Source organism: Schistocerca gregaria, chromosome X (assembly GCF_023897955.1).
Source record: "Schistocerca gregaria isolate iqSchGreg1 chromosome X, iqSchGreg1.2, whole genome shotgun sequence".
In the NCBI taxonomy this organism is placed as follows: Eukaryota; Metazoa; Arthropoda; class Insecta; order Orthoptera; family Acrididae; genus Schistocerca; species Schistocerca gregaria.
The window spans coordinates 365148923-365167203 of NC_064931.1; the positions used below are offsets into that span (position 1 = coordinate 365148923).

Genomic DNA, 18281 nt, shown 5'->3' on the forward strand with positions numbered 1-18281 from the left:
GTGCAGCCAACCAGTTTGGATATAAGTAGGGCCCCAAAACTGTATCTTCCAATATTCGAGCCCATGTGTTTATGTTAATGCGCACCAACCACTGCATATATTGAGGACACGCATGAATGAATGCAGCTTCATCAGACTATATTACATTGTTTATGAAGTCATCTTTGTCTCCAATTATTTTTAGAACCATTCAAAAATGCCATAAGCGAAAAGTGATTTTCAGGATGCTGGTGCCCAATTAACAAATCGTGATAGGGGGCAGCTCTTCACAGGGTAACAAATCAATATCTACGTATTTTGAAATATGTAGCTGCCTTGCACGCACGCACGCACGCACGCACACCATTAGGTAGAAGGTAAAGATTCATTTATGTATTTGAACAACATGCTACAAGCTACATTGGATCCTTTCTTTGATTTTCCTTCATGATACAAAACGAACAGAGACTTATAAAACCATTTTCAGCCTGGGGAAGAAACCACAAAAGTTATTGATTTATATTGTTTCTGCAGACTTATATGGTCCTATACATTAGAGAAGAAACACTGGCCTAGCATATTTCTACACACACTGTGTGTTGACCCTAGACAAGAATTAAAAGCAATAAATTGTGCTATAAAATTTTTGGGCTTACGTGGTTTCTACAATCATAAATTCAAATGTAAAAAAAAAAGAGATGATCTGGACAGACTATGGGAATCTGAATATTAATTTCCACTGTGTCATATTATGTGACTATCATACACCTTTTCTAACAAAAGATGCAATGATCCCAATACTTTAATAATTTAAACAAAATTATTTCTTTACCAAATTTTACCAATATTTCCAAGAAACATAATTTCAAAATGATGTTAATATTTCTATAAGTTAAGAGAAACAGACTGGTAGTACCTGGCTCTCATCTGAGCAACTGCTCCCTCTGGCAATGTTCCTGACACCACAGATATGTTGACACCAGCTTTTTCTAGTACAACACCATCCTGAAGAACACATGTAATGCCACCACCGCCCTCTTTTCTTTCCCAGCGATCAACTTTGAATTTTACACCTGGATCTTCCTCTGCTTCTAGAGCTCTACAGACTTCCGCCTACAACATTAGAATAGCCATTATTTAATGATTCAATCTTCTGGTTGGTTGGAGGGATTTTTTTGTTTTTTTGGTGGGGGGGGGGGGGGGGGGGGACTTACGGGATAGTACACCTGGAGTTTGTGACATTAGCCAGGAATTTGATCAAACTGTGATGAAGGCATGGTGAAACTGAATCAATGAAAGCAATATTGTTGCCAGAGATGAGAAAAAACTGAAAGAAGTGAATTTATATGAGTCAGTCCAGTCTGCAGGCCAGAGAGCAGACAGGCCAACCACTCCTCCCACCAAAGCTAATTTGTGGCAAAAGATACCTCCCCCATATCTGACCCACTACTGAGCTGATGCATGGGCGAGACAGAAGCAAAATAAATAACCTAGGTATTCCTTCCTGCAGCCTCTAGCGATGTATTTCTGAGATATTAATCTGGTGAGCTGTACAAAAGTGCCACAGGAGCTGAGGACTAGAGGTACTTCATCAATCTCGGCATCCAGTTCCTTTGTGAAAAATTTCCAATGTGGTTTCTCCAATCTTAACCACCTCTTAAGTTGTACAGTATCTCGGCTCACTACTGCTTTTACCGTCAGTGATATGGGTCTATTTTGAGACTTTGGTAGTGCATCTTCTACTGACTTAACTGATAGCTGAACTATCCAGCCTGTTACAAATATGCTGTCAGGGTTGTATCCACAAAATCACTGCCCACTGTTGAAAGAGGGTGATAATCTGAGATTGTGTGTAAGCTTGAATCCAATTGTTTCTACCCATCCTTCAACTTTTTCCCCAATGGAATCTGTCTCCTGGTAGCCGTATGTTCTGTTGTGATTATTGAAATATGCAATTATGAACTTGAATGTCTGGTTCTGAAAGTTCCTTGGTTCTCTGAACCTGAAATCTGCCCAAGGTGGTTTGTAGATGGAGGTTCACTGTGGATATCTTCAATTCGATTGGTAAAAGTTGTTATGATGAGACAGAGCGTAGGGGAACGATGCGGGAGACCCGCAACGCCGTACTAGGTGAGGTCCTAGTGGAGGTGGTTTGCGGTTGCCTTCCTCTGACCGTAATGGGGATAAATGATGATGATGATGAAGACAACACAACAACACCCAGTCACCTCGAGGCAGGGAAAATCCCTGACCCCACCGGGAATCAGACCTGTTACCCCATGCTCAGGAAGCGAGAATGCTACCGCAAGACATGAGCAGCGGACAAAAGCTGTTATACATATGCGCAATCACCACCGTTTGAACTGTAAGACCACATTTTGATAATATTGCATCCCTGTACTGTTCATGGGGTCCTTCTCAAGTTAATATCATGCCTTTGATTTTTGGTATGTTGCTAGTGGATCCTCTAAGGGTTTCCTGCAGCATTAAAATATCACATTTACATTACTGTACATGTCAGAGAGTGAAAGTTCCTTATTTGCAGATAAACCTTCAATATTAACTTAAGTCATTTTTAAGGCTGGTTCTGAAAAGGACCTTTGGTACACAATCACGTTTCACCTTGGTGTTCTGGTTTTAGAAGGATCAGCTGGCTGCATGCCATTTCCAGGGACACTATGTCTTTATTTGATCTTCTATGAGGCTCCTTCTGTGTTCCAGAATAAAAGAGGGATGATCAGGGTGGCTGGCATATAACGTTGCACCAAGGGGTCCAATAGTGGGAGACATCCCAATCCCAAACCTAACACCAACAATGACAGCCCTGTCCTGAAAACAGTTTAAATGGTTATAGTCCAGAATAAAAAACCACCTTCTCAGAAAAAACAAAGAACCAGTTCCATTATCCATATTCCATTATCAAAACTCCTGTAACACTGGTGCCAGTATTGCTGAGGCTGGTGGGCAGATCTCCAGCCAAACTGAGTACTGCCTTGATGTCAGTATATAAGACACATGCAAACAAAATATGCTGAACTGAAAGTGGCACACCACAAACTTCACAGAGTGATGGACCCATGAAGAAAACCATATGCCCTATGCGCAGTCTGGTGAGCAGCACTTCCTGCTATCACTGAGGTTGCCATTATGTCTGTCATGCATGTGTGGGCGATTCAAGCGACTACAGTTTGTTTTCTGCCACCTCCAACCATTGTTTCCCACTGATGCATGATTCATCTGTGAGGTAATGACATGACAGTGTGCAAGGGGACAGCACATCAACTTTCTACGCCATCCTGACATGCAGCTTTGGCTACTTTGTCAGCTACATCATTTCCCTGAAACCCAACGTGTCCGAGTACCCAGCAAAGGATCACCACCTTGCCACAGTGTTGGAGCCAATGTAAGGAGTCACAGATGACCTGAATCAACTTGTCTATGAGGCACATTTGGTGGACCACTTTAGGGCACTGAGTGAGTCAGAACAGCTGAGAAACCGTGTACTGTGACACCTGTAAATCCATTTCAGGGCTGCCATAATGCCACATAACTCCCCATCACAATTTGTAAATTTTTCTGGAAGGTGCACTTTCAAAACCCTATCAGAAAAACCAAATGAACAACCGACGGCATTCTCTTGCTGGGATCCATCCATATAAACAACCAAACTTTGGTATATACTCAGAATTGAAGAAAACAGAGTAGTAGAAACGCCACGTGACGTAAATACTTTCATGTACAGTATCAAACTTCAAATCACTTTGGGCCTCTGAAGACACCCGGTGGCAATTTGCTCCATCCCTAGCAGAGTATGTGGAGGTCTGATACATCCAGAACTTTCAGACTGTCAGCAGCACATATTCCAGATGGCACAGTCACATAGGGTCAGTTCTTGGACAGTCTGCAGCTCATGGTCAAGTGGCTAGCATCTCTGGATCACAGGGTATTGGGTTCAATTCCCGGCCGAATCACAGATTTTCTCTGCACGGGGCTGGGTGTTTGTGTCGTCGTCATCATCATTCGGGAAAAGGCGAGACCGTAACTGAAAGATTGGGAACTTGTACAGATGCTGGTGACCTTTATGTTGAGCACCCCACAAACCACCACCACCACCACCACCACCACCACCACCACCACCAGTTCTTGAACAGCTGCTCGAAGTTGGCATGGACAACTGCACTAAATGCAAATGATGAGGCAACACAGATTTTCAGGACATGTCAAGCCAGGAGCAGGCACTGTCAAATCCAAAATGGTGGTCCATCAGCCTCTGCACACAGGCACTGAAATAGGCTGGTCCAAAAGGCTTCAGTCTAACATCTTGAGGTAACATCCATAAACTACACTGCCATAATCTAACTGTGATCTGACAAAGGCCCTATCAAATTGCAGGAGGAGGGACCTGTCAGCACCTCATCTCTTTCTGCTCATGCACTTCAAGATATTCAATGTTTCGAAGCCCTTTGCTCACATGTCTTTCAGGTGTGGGAGCCAGATTCATTTTGAGTCAAATAGTAGGCCCAAAAAGCACAGTGGCCTTAAAACAAAAATATTATCCCCCACTGCGAGCTCTGGTTGATTAAAACTTCTCTGGCGAGAACGTAAAACCAGTCTTACTGGCCCAAGCTTCCAGTTTCCTGTTGGTCAGCTGTAGTTGTCTTGTAAGATTGAAGGGAGAGTAGAAGAATGCGAAGTCATCCACAAAGTTAACAGTACTCCTGACTATGGAGGAGATGCCACTATAGCAATTGCAGACAATATGATGCTGAGTACACTGCCCTGCGGAACCCCATTCTCCCAGACACAGCAAATAGACAAGGCATCACCAACATGATACCAAAAGCACCGATCATCAAGTAAGGATTGGATTAAAATGTCCACATAGTCCCCATTCACGAATTGAAGAAGCATGTTGTACCTCCAAGTGATGTCATATTCATTTTTGAGCTCAAAAAACACACCAGCCAAATGGTTTTGGAAGCAATCCTGTATCTTCACCTCCAGTAGGATTAAGCTGTCAAGTGCAGAACAATAGTGCCCGAAACCACACTGGGAGCAGCACAGGTGAACAACGGATTGGAGAAGCCAGATTAGGTGGTGGCTACATTCCAGTACCTGTCAGGGTTGGCACGATCCTGCCCTGGTTTCCATAATGGAATTAATACTGCCTTCTTCGAAGTCCTGGGGTACTGCCCATCAAACCAGATCTGACTGAAACAAGATAGGAACTTGCCTTTGGCTTCAGGACATAGGTAACAGAGCACGGCATAATCAGTCTCATCATCTAGTCCTAGAGAAGTGTGTCTGGCCACAGACAGAGCTGATCCAAACTCACACATGGACAATAGGAGAGTGTAGATCTCCCCATTACACGAGAAGAAGTCTAGTCTCATCTTCACAGTCCTACAAAACACCCAGAATGCAGGAATTTGTCTGGATGATGAAGTGGCAGTTAAAAATAATTCGGTTAAAACCTGAGTCATGTCTTTAGATGCATTCATCAAGTCCCCATTTCTATTTCTCAACAATGCCATAACAAGAGGTGTACTGCCTTGCCCGAAATCTGCCTTACTGAGGCCCAAACTTTCACAGTGGAAGTGAACCCATTTATTCCTTTCATGAGTTCCTCTTTGTTCTTTTAACATTCTCATCACTTGTGCTCTCATAGCTCTGAAGGCACGAAAGTTTTCTGTAGTTGGATGATGTTTGAATTTACACAAAGCTGCATGCCGGCTCTGATTGCCCGGTGACATTCGCCATTCCACCAAGAGACAGGCTGTCATCTGAGGTGGCTCCTAGATGGAAAGTGTGTCATCTGACCAGAGTTCAAAAGGCAGATATTCTCTAAATGGAGGAGGCACTCAATATTCGACACCTGAAGCAACTGCTAGCTGAGACCCACAAAGCACACTGTGTGCATTAAAGTCTCCCATGAGGAGGAATGGGCAGGACAGTGGTTGGAAGAGTACTGTCAGCGCCACTGCATCCAACAGATCATAAGGTGGAAGATATAGAACACATTGTGATTTTAACTAGTGTGAGAACTTCCTCTGCAACTGCTTGTATGGCTGTGGTAAGAGAGAGAGTATAGGAGTGGCATCGGTCATCAATGAAAACAGCCATCCCGACTTTAGTCCTGTCTCCAGTAAAATCATCCTTCCTGCAGGGGTGGTAGCCTCTTAATGCAGGTGTGTCAGTGACTTTAAAATGAGTTTCTTGTAAGCAGATGCAGAATGGTCTCTCTTGGGCCAGGAGCTGTAATTCTTCCAAATGTGATTGGTATTCATTTAAGTTCCACAGTAACACAGAAGTCCCTGTTGAAGCCATTGTCCTCCTCCCTTGATGGTGGTGATTTACCCAGGTCAGGTGGAGCATTAGACAGTCCTCTATGTGGATCTCAATATCCTCTACAGTAAATTAACCATTGGAACAGGAGAGCGCAGGCCAATCTCTAGGTTCAGCTGCAACTTTTTTCCATTTCTAACTTTTTTTTTCTCTTTTTTTGGTGACATTTCCCCTTACTTGTGGGCGGAGTTGCTTGCATGGGCACAGCTGACAACTTAGTGGGTTTCTGATGGGGTGCAGCTGTGAGTCGCCCAGGCTTCAAGTCCATCATCAATGGCTTCTGAATGATTTTGTGTCCAAGTGTAGCTCCCTCACACAGGTAAAATGGCAAGTGCATGCACTCATACTTGAATCTGTGGTCTAGGTTTGGGGGAGGCAACACACTTGGCGTGTGGCATCTGAAGGGCCAATGAAAAAGTAGCAATAAACACTGGAGATTGCATAGCTTTGAAAGCTTTTTTAGCTTCACCATAGGGCATGCATCTCTTAGCTTTCAACTCCTGAATTTTTCTTACCTCATTATAAACCCCACACTTTCTACTATGTACTGGATGATCCCTGGAGCAGTTTATACATTTTGGAGGAAGTATACAAGGATTGCTTGATTTGTGAGTTGAGCCTTCACAATTTCCACATGTAGTCTTTCTGTTATATGCTATACAGGTATGATCAAATATTTCGCATTTGAAGAATTGCATTGGGTCAGGAACAAACAGCCAAACCTTAAGATGGATACAGCCTCCAAAAATAAGTTCAATTAATTCTGGAGTGCTGAGTGTTGGAATAAATAATACAGCTTTCTCCAATGTGCCACTGACTCTCCTCACATAGTTTCGTACTTTCATGACACTCATATTTTTCCATTCTCCACATAATTCCTCAGGGTTAATCTCCTTTATATTGGAGCAGGTAACCATGCCTTTTAGCAATTAAGGGTATTGGGCAACTCAGCTACAACAGTGTAGTCACTTAAGGTCATGCATCGCAGAAGCTGAGATACTTGGTTTAATGTGGCAGTTTCAACTGGAAGTGTTCGATTACAAAGATTTTTACTATTTTTTAAGGACACAGCAAAACCTTCCAGTGCCTTGTGACTACAGAAAGGGGATGCCTTCTTGAAGGTTCCTTCTGCTCTCTTGATTACAATGAAAGTGTTATGGCAGACTATTGCCCAGTTATTATAATTCTGAGACTTCTCACAAAGACAGACCAATCCAGCTCTCTCTGTTTGGTGAGTGTGGGTACTACCTGGCAGTACACCCGTCCAGTCACATGCAGATGGGAATTCAAGTCGCTTCACAGGGATCCCATGAGCAGCTAGGGAAACAAATTTTGAGCTAGACAAAGCCCCGCGTACCTGAGCTAGCCTTGTATGACTGGAGGCGGCAGGTAACTCGAGATTACCCACTAAAGGGTTTAATTCAATAGCCATTCATGTCATCAGCACACAAGGTTGAGACCTTCATCACAGCCCAAGTGGTGAAGCCAAGACCCCTGTTCTCTGAAACACACTATGTTCCACCACCGTGCCTATAAATGATCCCTGAAGTATGTCCAGAATTTACAGAAAAAAATGTCTGGCTGGGATGACCAGTCCCCAGCTCAGGAAACATAAGGTCATCATACCCAAACTCAACCACTGCTGGTGGAGCTCCCTGGTAAAAGAACAACTGTCTCCTCTGTAAGTTGTGGGACACTCTTTGTCAGACCCTTGCACTGAGGCCTCTCTGGCTTGGCTGACACTGCCAGTAGCTATGTTACTGCCAGCATATTCCTCAGTGTCACATGCAAACCCTCCTGCCCAACACTTAAGGTGCCTATGATAAGATGGTGTCCCCCGGGAGGGATGCAGCCATAGTCCACTTAATAACACGAAGTTTATTAGTGGGGGCAGTAACCCACCAAATGACATTCCATATCTGAGTGAGGAGAAGCCTTAATCTGCAAGCATAAATCTTTGCCTGGGACTGTCAAAGTGAACTTTGGGCAAGTAATCACTTCTCTAGCTAAACAGTCAGCCAGTTCATTCCTTGAGATACTCACATGACTTGGGAACCAAACATAGCCAACTGAGCATGTAGTATGGATAAGGTCAACGAGAAGACAGTGAATAGCAGGTATTATAAGGTATCAAGAGTAGCCATGAATCAATAGATGGAAACTGCTCATTGAGTCACTGCAAATTAAAATGTGGTTGAGGAAGATTTTTTAAATAAAATGTAGGGCTGTGTTAATAGCAATCAGGTCTATTGAAGAAGTACTACATGTTCCTAGCACTGAATGTTATTATCGACTCGCGAGAGATGTAAAAGCGTATTTTGTCCTATTCATAGTTTCAGAGCCACCAATGTGAATGAGAGTAGCACCGTGATATTCATAATTAATAGAGAAGAAAATATGCCAAAAGGTCATGGAGGTGATTATTTAGGTCCTTGATGTACATCAGTCCTAATTCGACATATGGGTACTAACCAAGGAGACCTGCATGAGAACACATGGCAGCATATTTTAAGAGAGGTGGGGAGAAGGTCTTGAGGTGCACTCCAAATGGGAAATCTACCTGAAGACGAGACATGACCTGTAAGAAAAAAAGAATTTGATGAGTTGGTACTACTGGAACTGAAGAAATAAGATCCCAGCTTCGGCGAGGAGACTGTCTATGAAACTAGTATGGAAGGTGGCAGTGGCTGCTGTTACTACACAATGAAGTACTGGGTATGATAATTTCAAAGCCAATGGTGTCATTTAACAGCAAACCTGTCAGTCATAGTATACAGTTGTAATTAGACTAGGGCCTGGTGAATAGAGGGTAAAAGAGTGTCACTCACTCTCTGGGAGGTGTAGGCAAGGATGCACAGAGTATTAAGATTTCGCATTCACCTTAGTATTAAATTGAGAAATATGGAGCAGCCATGTCAGTCTGGGTACCAAAGTAGAGTTCTGAGTCGGGATGAAGCTCAGTACAACAGATATTTGTTATTCATGTTTCTGCAGGAGAAAGCTGGAAGCCATGGGAAAGAAGCCGAGCAGAAACCCTTTGGTTCACTCCTTGGAGCTAGCATTCAGCCAAATGCAAATATCGTTGGCACACATTGCAGCAGTGACCACTGGTCTGATGGAGGTCACTAGATGGTGATGGTGATAGAAAAGGCGTGTAACACAGAGTACATGGCCATGGCGAAATCTTGGACCCAACGGAAGTTGAGCAACGTACCGACTCTAACCTGAATAAAAACTGACAACGAGATTATTAATGACCCTCCAAAGGTCCAATCATGGAAGGTAAGTAAAATGTGATAGAACCAAATGTTGTTGTATGACATATGTACATCAAAAATGAATGTAACAAGATGCTGGCATTTTCTAAAAGTCTCTTGGATTGTTGTTTTCAACTTAATGAGGTGGTTGGTTGTGGATCATCCCTCCCAGAAACCACACAAAAAAGGGAAAAAAAGACCCTGTGATTTGAGAAACAGCATAAATGCTAGGCTACCATACTTTCAAGCAGTTCGCAGAACACGTTTGTGAGGTCAATTGGTCCATAGCTGTCGATGGGCATAGGGTTTCTGCTGGGTTTAAGGTTTGGTATAATGACAGCATCCTTCCATTACAAAGGTACAAATACTTCTAGCCAAACGTGGCTGAAGACCCTGAGTAGATGGGGTTTGTGAGTCACATTCGGACACTGGATGAGTTGATTATGAATTGAATCGGGGCCTAGGGTCATACTGTGTGACTAGTCAAGACAGTGAAGCAGTTCCTAGTCACTGGCAGGTTACAGGGAAGAGCAGGTCAATAAAGGACAGGAGTATGATGTCAATTTATCTTTTACCTGTTCAAAAGGTAGGATACGATGCAATACTGTTTCAAAGTGGGTCATGAGGTGTTCAGCAAGAACTGAAACATCAGTGGAAATACCACCATGAAGGAGGAGATCGGGAACAGCTGCTGTACTCTTGGTGCCCATTAGGTTATGTTGCTTAGTCCACAACTGGGACAAAGGGGCATACATTCCCAAGAAGGAGATTTAATAGTCCCAGCATTTCTTTCTATTGGGTTTAATTAGGCCTTGAGTCATTGTATGGAGCCACTTAATACTGATGAGGGTGGTCTGTTAAGGATGTCACTTGAGACACTGCAGGGCCCTTTGGTGGTCCTAGATAGCCATTATTATGACCTTGGTCCATCATAGTACTAGCCACCAGTGGAGGGGGGCCTGTAGGCAGGGGGCAGCAGTTGCAACAATTTAAGTAAAGTTGGAAAACACCTCCAACAACCTCATCAATTACATGCTGACAGAGAGGGAACAAAGGTGATGGCAGAGGCATAAAACTGCCATTTGATCCTTTGGCAAACCCAGCGTGGCAACTGGTCTGTCGGGCAGTGACAAAGAAGTGACACGATAACCAGAAAGTGATCACTGTGACCACTGTAGTGAGACCTGCAAATTGGGGAAAAGACCGTAAGGTCGATAGCCAAAAGATTTCATGGGCGGCACTAAAGTTGGCAAGGATACTGTCACCAATGGGAGACTAATCCAGATCAGAAAGAAACTTGTCAATCAGAAGGCCACTACCTCCAGCTACTAAGGAACTTCACCACACTGTATTGAAATCAACAAGTAGGAGGGGAGAGGAGCGGGAGTGGTAATGGTGGGGCGAGAGGGGGGGGGGGGGGGGGGGGGGGTAAAATACTGAGATTGGAAGTGTATGTAGCTTGTACATGATCAGATTTCATCCTCTGTGTACTGACTGGTGAGCAATCAGATGACCTCAAACTATTACCCAGCCTAAAAAAACCCACACGCACTCCAGATGTACTATGCTACGTGAGTAGCTGTTTCTCTTTGTGGTGCACCACAAACCTATCTCAGGCACCTCTACAATTCTCCACCCCATGACACAAGTCCATAAATCTGCAGCTAAGACCATCACACAATCGATGGAGCCTCCAGCAGAGACCCTCCACCCTATTACAAACCAAAGGACCCCAATCAGCTCAGGGTGTGATATTGCAAAATGTAAACTGCTTGGACCCCATCAGCAAGGCCAACCATCTTCAGCAATTCTGCCAGCCACCTGGGGTGAATGAGGATGGTCTCAGAACCCAAGCAACAGTAGTCACTGGTGATGACAGAAGCCACAACTTGCCAACAACTGCACCCTGCACCCTCAATAGCCACTGGCAGGGCCTCCTCCATATCTCAGAAGAGCCCCACCCCCGTCAGACATCCCAAGCACACACTGGACTTCCTTCCAGCCATGGATAATATTTTCCTTAGAGGTCCCACTATGCACCCCCCCCCCCCCCCCCCATATCCCAACTTGTACAGCAAATGGGTGAGGCCAGACAGGCAGTACCCATATTCATCCTCTGCCTCAAACGATGCAAACACGTTGCAACCTGCCATGCACCCTGAGCGTGAGATGAGTATAGCTTTGAGAGATGAAATAGTGAAGGCAGCAAAGGATCAAGTAGGTAAAAAGATGAGGGTTAGTAGAAATCCTTGTGTAATTCAAGAGCTATTGAATTTAACTGATGAAAGGAGAAAACACAAAAATGCAATAAATGAAGTAGGCAATGCGGAATACAAATCTCTAAAAAATGTGATCAACAGGAAGTGTAAAACAGCTAAGCAGGAATGGCTAGAGGACAAATGTAAGGATGTACAAACATGTGTCACTAGGGGTGACATAGATACTGCCTACAGGAAAATTAAAGATACTCTCGGAGAAGAGAGAACCACATGTATGAATATCAAGAGCTCAGGTGGAAAACTGGTCCTAAGCAAGGAAGGGAAAGCAGAAAGGTGGAAGGAGTATATAGAGTGTCTGTACAAGGGAGATGTACTTGAAGGACATATTATGGAAAGGGAAAAGGATGTACAGAAAGATGAGGAGGGAGATATATTACTGTGTGAAGAATTTGACAAAGCACTGAAAAATTTAAGTCAAAACAAGACCCTGGGAGTAGATAACATTCCGTTAGACCTACTAACAGCCTTGGGAGAGCCAGTCATGACAAAACTGTTCCATCTGGTGAGCAAGATGTACGAGACAGGCGATATACCCTCACACTTCAAGAAGAATATGATAATCCCAATACCAAAGAAAGCAGGAGCTGACAGGTGTGAAAATTACTGAAGTACCAGTTTCGTAAGTCACAGCTGAAAAATACTAACACAAATTCTTTACAGAAGAATGGAGAAATTGGTAGAGGCGGACCCCGGGGAGGATCACTTGATTCCATAGAAATGTTGGAACATGTGAGGCAGTACTGACCCTACGACTTCTCATAGGCGATGGGTTAAGGAAAGGCAAACCTACAGTTATAGCATTTGTAGACTTAACATTTATAACATTTGTAGACCTAGAGAAAACTTTTGACAATGTTGACTGGAATATTCTCTTTCAAATTCTAAAGGTGGCATGAATAAAATACAGGGAGCGAAAGGCTATTTACAATTTGTACAGAAACCAGATGGCAGTCATAAGAGTCGAGGGGCATGAACGGGAAGCAGTGGTTGAGAAGGGAGTCAGACAGGGTGGTAACCTATCCTCAATGTTATTCAATCTGTATATTGAGCAAAGAGTAAAGGAAAGGAAGGAAAAATCTGGGGTAGGAATTAAAGTCCAAGGAGAAGAAATAAAAAATTTGAGGTTTGCCAATGACATTGTAATTCTGTCAGACACAGCAAAGGGCTTGGAAGAGCAGCTGAACAGAATGGACAATATCTTGAAAGAAGGATATAAGATGAACACCAACAAAAGCAAAATGAGGATAATGGAATGTAGTCGAATTAAATCAGGTGAAGCTGAGGAAATTAGACTGCAAAATGAGACACTTCAAGAAGCAAATGAATTTTGCTATTTGGGAAGCAAAACAACAGATGGTGGTCGAAGTAGAGAGGATATAAAATGTAGACTGGCAATGAGAAGAAAAGCATTTCTGAAGAAGAGAAATTTGTTAACATGGAATATACATTTGTGTGACAGTAGGTCCTTTCTGAAACTATCTGTATGGAGTGCAGCCACATATGGAAGTGAAACATGGACAATAAACAGTTTAGACAAGAAGAGATTAGGAGCTTTTGAAATGTGGTGCTACAGAAGACTGCTGAAGATTGGATGGGTAGATCACGTAACTAACGAGGAGGTACAAAATAGAATTTGCTACAGAAGACTGCTGAAGATTAGATGAGTAGATCACGTAACTAATGAGGAGGTACAAAATAAAATTGGAGAGAGAAGAAATTTGTGGCACAGCCTGATCAGAAGAAGGGATCAGTTGATAGGACACATCTGAGCCATTTACCCTCTTAATAATTTTTTAATATTCCTATACCTTCTTCTTACCATCCCCCCCCCCCCCCCCCCCCACCTACCCACTTCTTGAAGGTCCGCCACCACCATCTCGCTATAGAAAACAACAATCTTGCTGGCTTACAGGATATGGTGCAGCACAATAAATTAACTGATCATCATTTTTCTGTTTCCGTAAGTTCATTATTTTTATGGTCCATGCCTTACAGATACTGTAAATTTAAGGTTTAAGGGTTACAGTGGTACATTGTAGACTTTAATATAAATAAAATGGAATGAATGTCTGAAAAGAGCCATCACTGAATTTCATTAGAATAAAAACACTCTGTCATATAGTCAATGTTTCTTACTGACCATTGCTTTTTTAAAAACTTCTATTTCTTAATCAACTATCACTGAAAGATTGATTGATAGTGTTGATGCTGTGTCTCATAACTGTTACACACAGTCTTGTTGGGAGTTTTTTTGGTTTGTGTGATAAAAGCCACTGGGATCCCACAAGCAGCTGGTGACATACAAGTTGACACTGGCAGAGTCTTGGACAATTTAGCAATTCTAATACAACTATGATACACTAGGTGTCCCCAGAGGTCACCTGTTAAGGACTACTTGGCTGGTCCTTAATTACAGGTAAATTTTGCTGCTCCCACCCCTACTGATCCTGATCCAAGCAACAACAAAAAAAGCAATCTATACCAACTTTCTGCTCAATTGGACAACTGTTGGGAGACTCCCAAATGCCCTGGAGTTTGAAAACAGTATACAAATCAATTAATTCCTTTCACAAGTGTTAGATGTTTTCCCATGCTCACCATTTCCTTTTTAATTCCAAAAGAAAATTATTAGGACATGTCACAATCAGAACAGCATCATTAAAAAACATCCTGAACCAATTTTTCAAAAACTTCCTGAATTACATGAAGTTTTTTTTATAATGTACACACAATTTTATACTATAAACACTTATCTATAGCTTCTACTGAATCAAAATTTGACATGAGAAAATAAGACATTGAACCTAAATTTCTCCTAAGAAAGAATCCCATAGCAGTTGAGTATTTTTTATGTTCTCCAACAATGATCTGCAAAACTATTCTTCAGTTTTTTTAAAAAAATGTTCTTTTATTCTTTGATGAGTTTGGAATCTTTCTGCACATAACTGTCTTCTGAATTTCTTTCAATTGCATTTTTGTAAATAAGAGCATTCTCTCATGTTGAAGTATCTTTGTTGAGAAAGTTAGTGGTGATAGATCTACTGAAGAAAGTTTCTGAACCAGAAATTATAAAAGATGAGAACTCTCATGTTTGTAAAGGAAGAAAAATCTCTGCACTGCAGATTGTATCTTTCCAGTTGGTTTTTCCTTCTTCCTCTTGTCCAGCTTCATCTGTTTGCAGCACAACTTGTGACATAATTGCCTTAACTGCAGTTGAATCATCATATAAGGATAGTCATAGTTTCATCAACAAAGCACCAGAGATGGTTGGGAAATCTTGTTGCAACATCTACATCTACGTCTACATTTATACTGCACAAGCCACCCAATGGTGTGTGGCGGAGGGCACTTTATGTGCCACTGTCATTACCTCCCTTTCCTGTTCCAGTCACGTATGGTTCACGGGAACAACGACTGCCGGAAAGCATCCGTGCGCGCTCGACTCTCTCTAATTTTACATTCGTGATCTCCTCGGGAGGTATACATAGGGGGAAGCAATATATTCAATACCTCATCCAGAAATGCCCTTCGAAACCTGGACAGCAAGCTACACTGCGGTGCAGAGCGCCTCTCTTGCAGAGACTGCCACTTGAGTTTGCTAAACATATCCGTAACACTATCACGCTTACTAAATAACCCTGTATCTCCTCCGTCAACCCAATCTGGTATGGATCCCACACTGATGAGCAACATCCATACTAACCTCGACATCAATAATCCATTAATTCATCAGTTGACCCACAAGCAAGAAATGATGACAGAAGCCAGGATCACGTGTACGATTGATGACAAAAAAATTCACATTCTTCTTGACAACTACTTCTCCACGTGAGATAACTGCAGGGAAATTAAAAGATGCATATCTTGAATGTGAAAATTGTCTTTTTCATCCACCCACCATGGCTTACAGCTCCAAGTGTATGACATGATACTGTGTTCTTTGGAAGGTCACCAGTTAATTCCAGAAGCTCTTGGTAATAACTCACTGTTCAAGAAATCCAGGAAAGGTTAAGTGGACCTTATCAGGCACCTCATTAGTATCAATCATAAACACTGTCAAGTTTTGTCCTTGTCTTTTTCCTTGTCTGTAGCTCTGATCAAATGTTTCTGTAAATCTTTCCTTTCATAATCGATTCTGAACAATTAATCAAAGCCATGGTCATTTCATGTAGTACAAATACATGGTTTTTGCCACGAAAAGAAAGTGTCTGGACAATCAATTCTGCTCTTTCCCTTGTTGACTTTTTAATTGTAGAAGAAGACATTTAAACTTTCCGGTTTATGGGTAGCTTGGCTTCAATTATTTGACTGGAAACACAGCCAACAAGAGAATGATTTTTAAATTTGTGCAACAACATACTGTGTGTAATCAACAGATGCCATTTTGTAAGACTAAGATCAAGTCTCAGAAGTCACTTTGCACCAGAAACACAAATTGTTTGAATCAACAATTGAAGTATCATCCATGGAAGGCAGCCTGATTGTTGGTACAAAAATAAATGAACATAATATAACAAAAATACAGATATGCTAAAATAAAATTACTGAATAACAATAGTGAAACTCTAATGACAACAGTGTAAGTTTATCTAATAATATTTACAAAAATAGTGTTACACAGTTTTCACATAAAATAGTTGGTTTTACTTGTATTACCTTAGAATAGCAAATTACAGGTTACTGGAAATAAAGATCACATATTAATTAAATTAATGAAAACTCACATTAATATTCATCACTAATATCTACAAGTGATCCAAATGAAGTAACTAAAAAGAAGTGTCTGAAAAAAACAATGTTCAGAGTGAAAATTTCACAACTTAATGTGATTAAGCCTGGATCCATCTCCCTGTAACACATGTGGCACCATTTTATGCACTGGTGGTCACTGAAGCATGACAAGAGCTTAGTTGCAGGTTTTCCAAAGTTGTACTAAAACAAATGGTATTGATGTAGTGAGCATGGGAGAAGGGGATGAGGGTACTAAGTATTGTCTGCAGTGCATCATTTACCAAAGTTATTATTTACTGTAGTGGTTAAGATTAATTAATGTTCAGTTAGTAGGATTGTTGATTAGTAATACACTGGCGCTAGTTACTAGCAAGCACAGGATATGTAGTTTGATATTTCAGCAAATTTCAAATATATATAATGCCATTATGTTCACGACTCATTAGTAAAGATTAATTAGGTGTGCTTTTGAGACAAAGTAATACCAGAAGTCCAGCTCATTGTACCATACATATATTAGAAGATGTTAATACGGAGTATGTCCACTCTTCGCTTTGATGATGGCTTGAAGACTGCTGCATACACTTTCAGCGAGATGTCTGTGGAGGAATGGCAGCCCATTTCTCCTCAAGAGCTGAAACCAGAGAAGTTGGTGATGTTGGACACTGGGATTTCAAATGAAGTGGATATTCCAACTCATCAGAAAGGTGGGCAGGCCAGTCCACTTCAGGAATGTTATTGTCCACAAACCATTGCCTCGCAGCTGCTGCTTTATTACAGCATGCACTATCACGCTGATACAAACAATCATAGTCTCCAAACCATTCCCCTACTGTAAGCAGTGCACAATGGTGTAAAATGTGTTTGTATCCTTCCACACTTTGTTTTCTAAACCACAATTAGCGTACCACACCTTAACCATGAAAAACATCCTCATACTGTAACACCACCTCCTCTGTACTTCACTGTTGCACTACACACGAAGGCAGGTAAGTTCTCCATGTATTTGACAAACCCAAACTTTTCCATCATAATTCCACAGGGTGTAGTTTGATTCATCACTCCAAATCATTCATTTGCAATCATCCACTGACCAGAAGCATTACTCCTTACACCATCTCAATATTCTCTTAGCATTAACTACAGAAATGTGTGGCAACATTGACTTGGACAGCTTTAAAAAGAGATGTCCCTGATAAATTTGCTACTCAGGTGGCATACAATGACTATTCCACAAGTCACTGAGGTCTCCTGACCAACCCAGAACTCACCACGTCCTTTTATCCTGGCAGGTCCACATCTCATGACATCCACTGATCAATTCCGCTTTACATCTACATCTACATCTACATCCATACTCCGCAAGCCACCCGACTGTGTCGTGGAGGGTACCCTGAGTACCTCTATTGGTTCTCCCTTCTATTCCAGTCTCGTATTGTTCGTGGAAAGAAGGATTGTCGGTATGCTTCTGTGTGGGCTCTAATCTCTTTGATTTATCCTCATGGTCTCTTCACGAGATATACGTAAGAGGGAGCAATATACTGCTTGACTCTTCGGTGAAGGTATGATCTCGAAACTTTAACAAAAGCCCGTACCGAGCTACTGAGCGTCTCTCCTGCAGAGTCTTCCACCGGAGTTTATCTAACATCTCCGTAATGCTTTTGAGATTACTAAATGATCCTGTAACGAA

General features: G+C 42.0%; 1 protein-coding gene across 2 annotated transcripts in view; it reads right to left on the reverse strand.

Annotated features, from left to right (window-relative positions):
- Positions 1-18281, reverse strand: part of LOC126299602 (oxygen-dependent coproporphyrinogen-III oxidase) — a 77555-nt gene that overhangs the window by 45914 nt on the left and 13360 nt on the right. For both annotated transcript variants that reach the window (XM_049991628.1, XM_049991629.1), the window contains exon 3: positions 896-1092. In XM_049991628.1, the coding sequence (XP_049847585.1) occupies positions 896-1092 (197 nt within the window). The remainder of the gene's footprint in view (positions 1-895; positions 1093-18281) is intronic.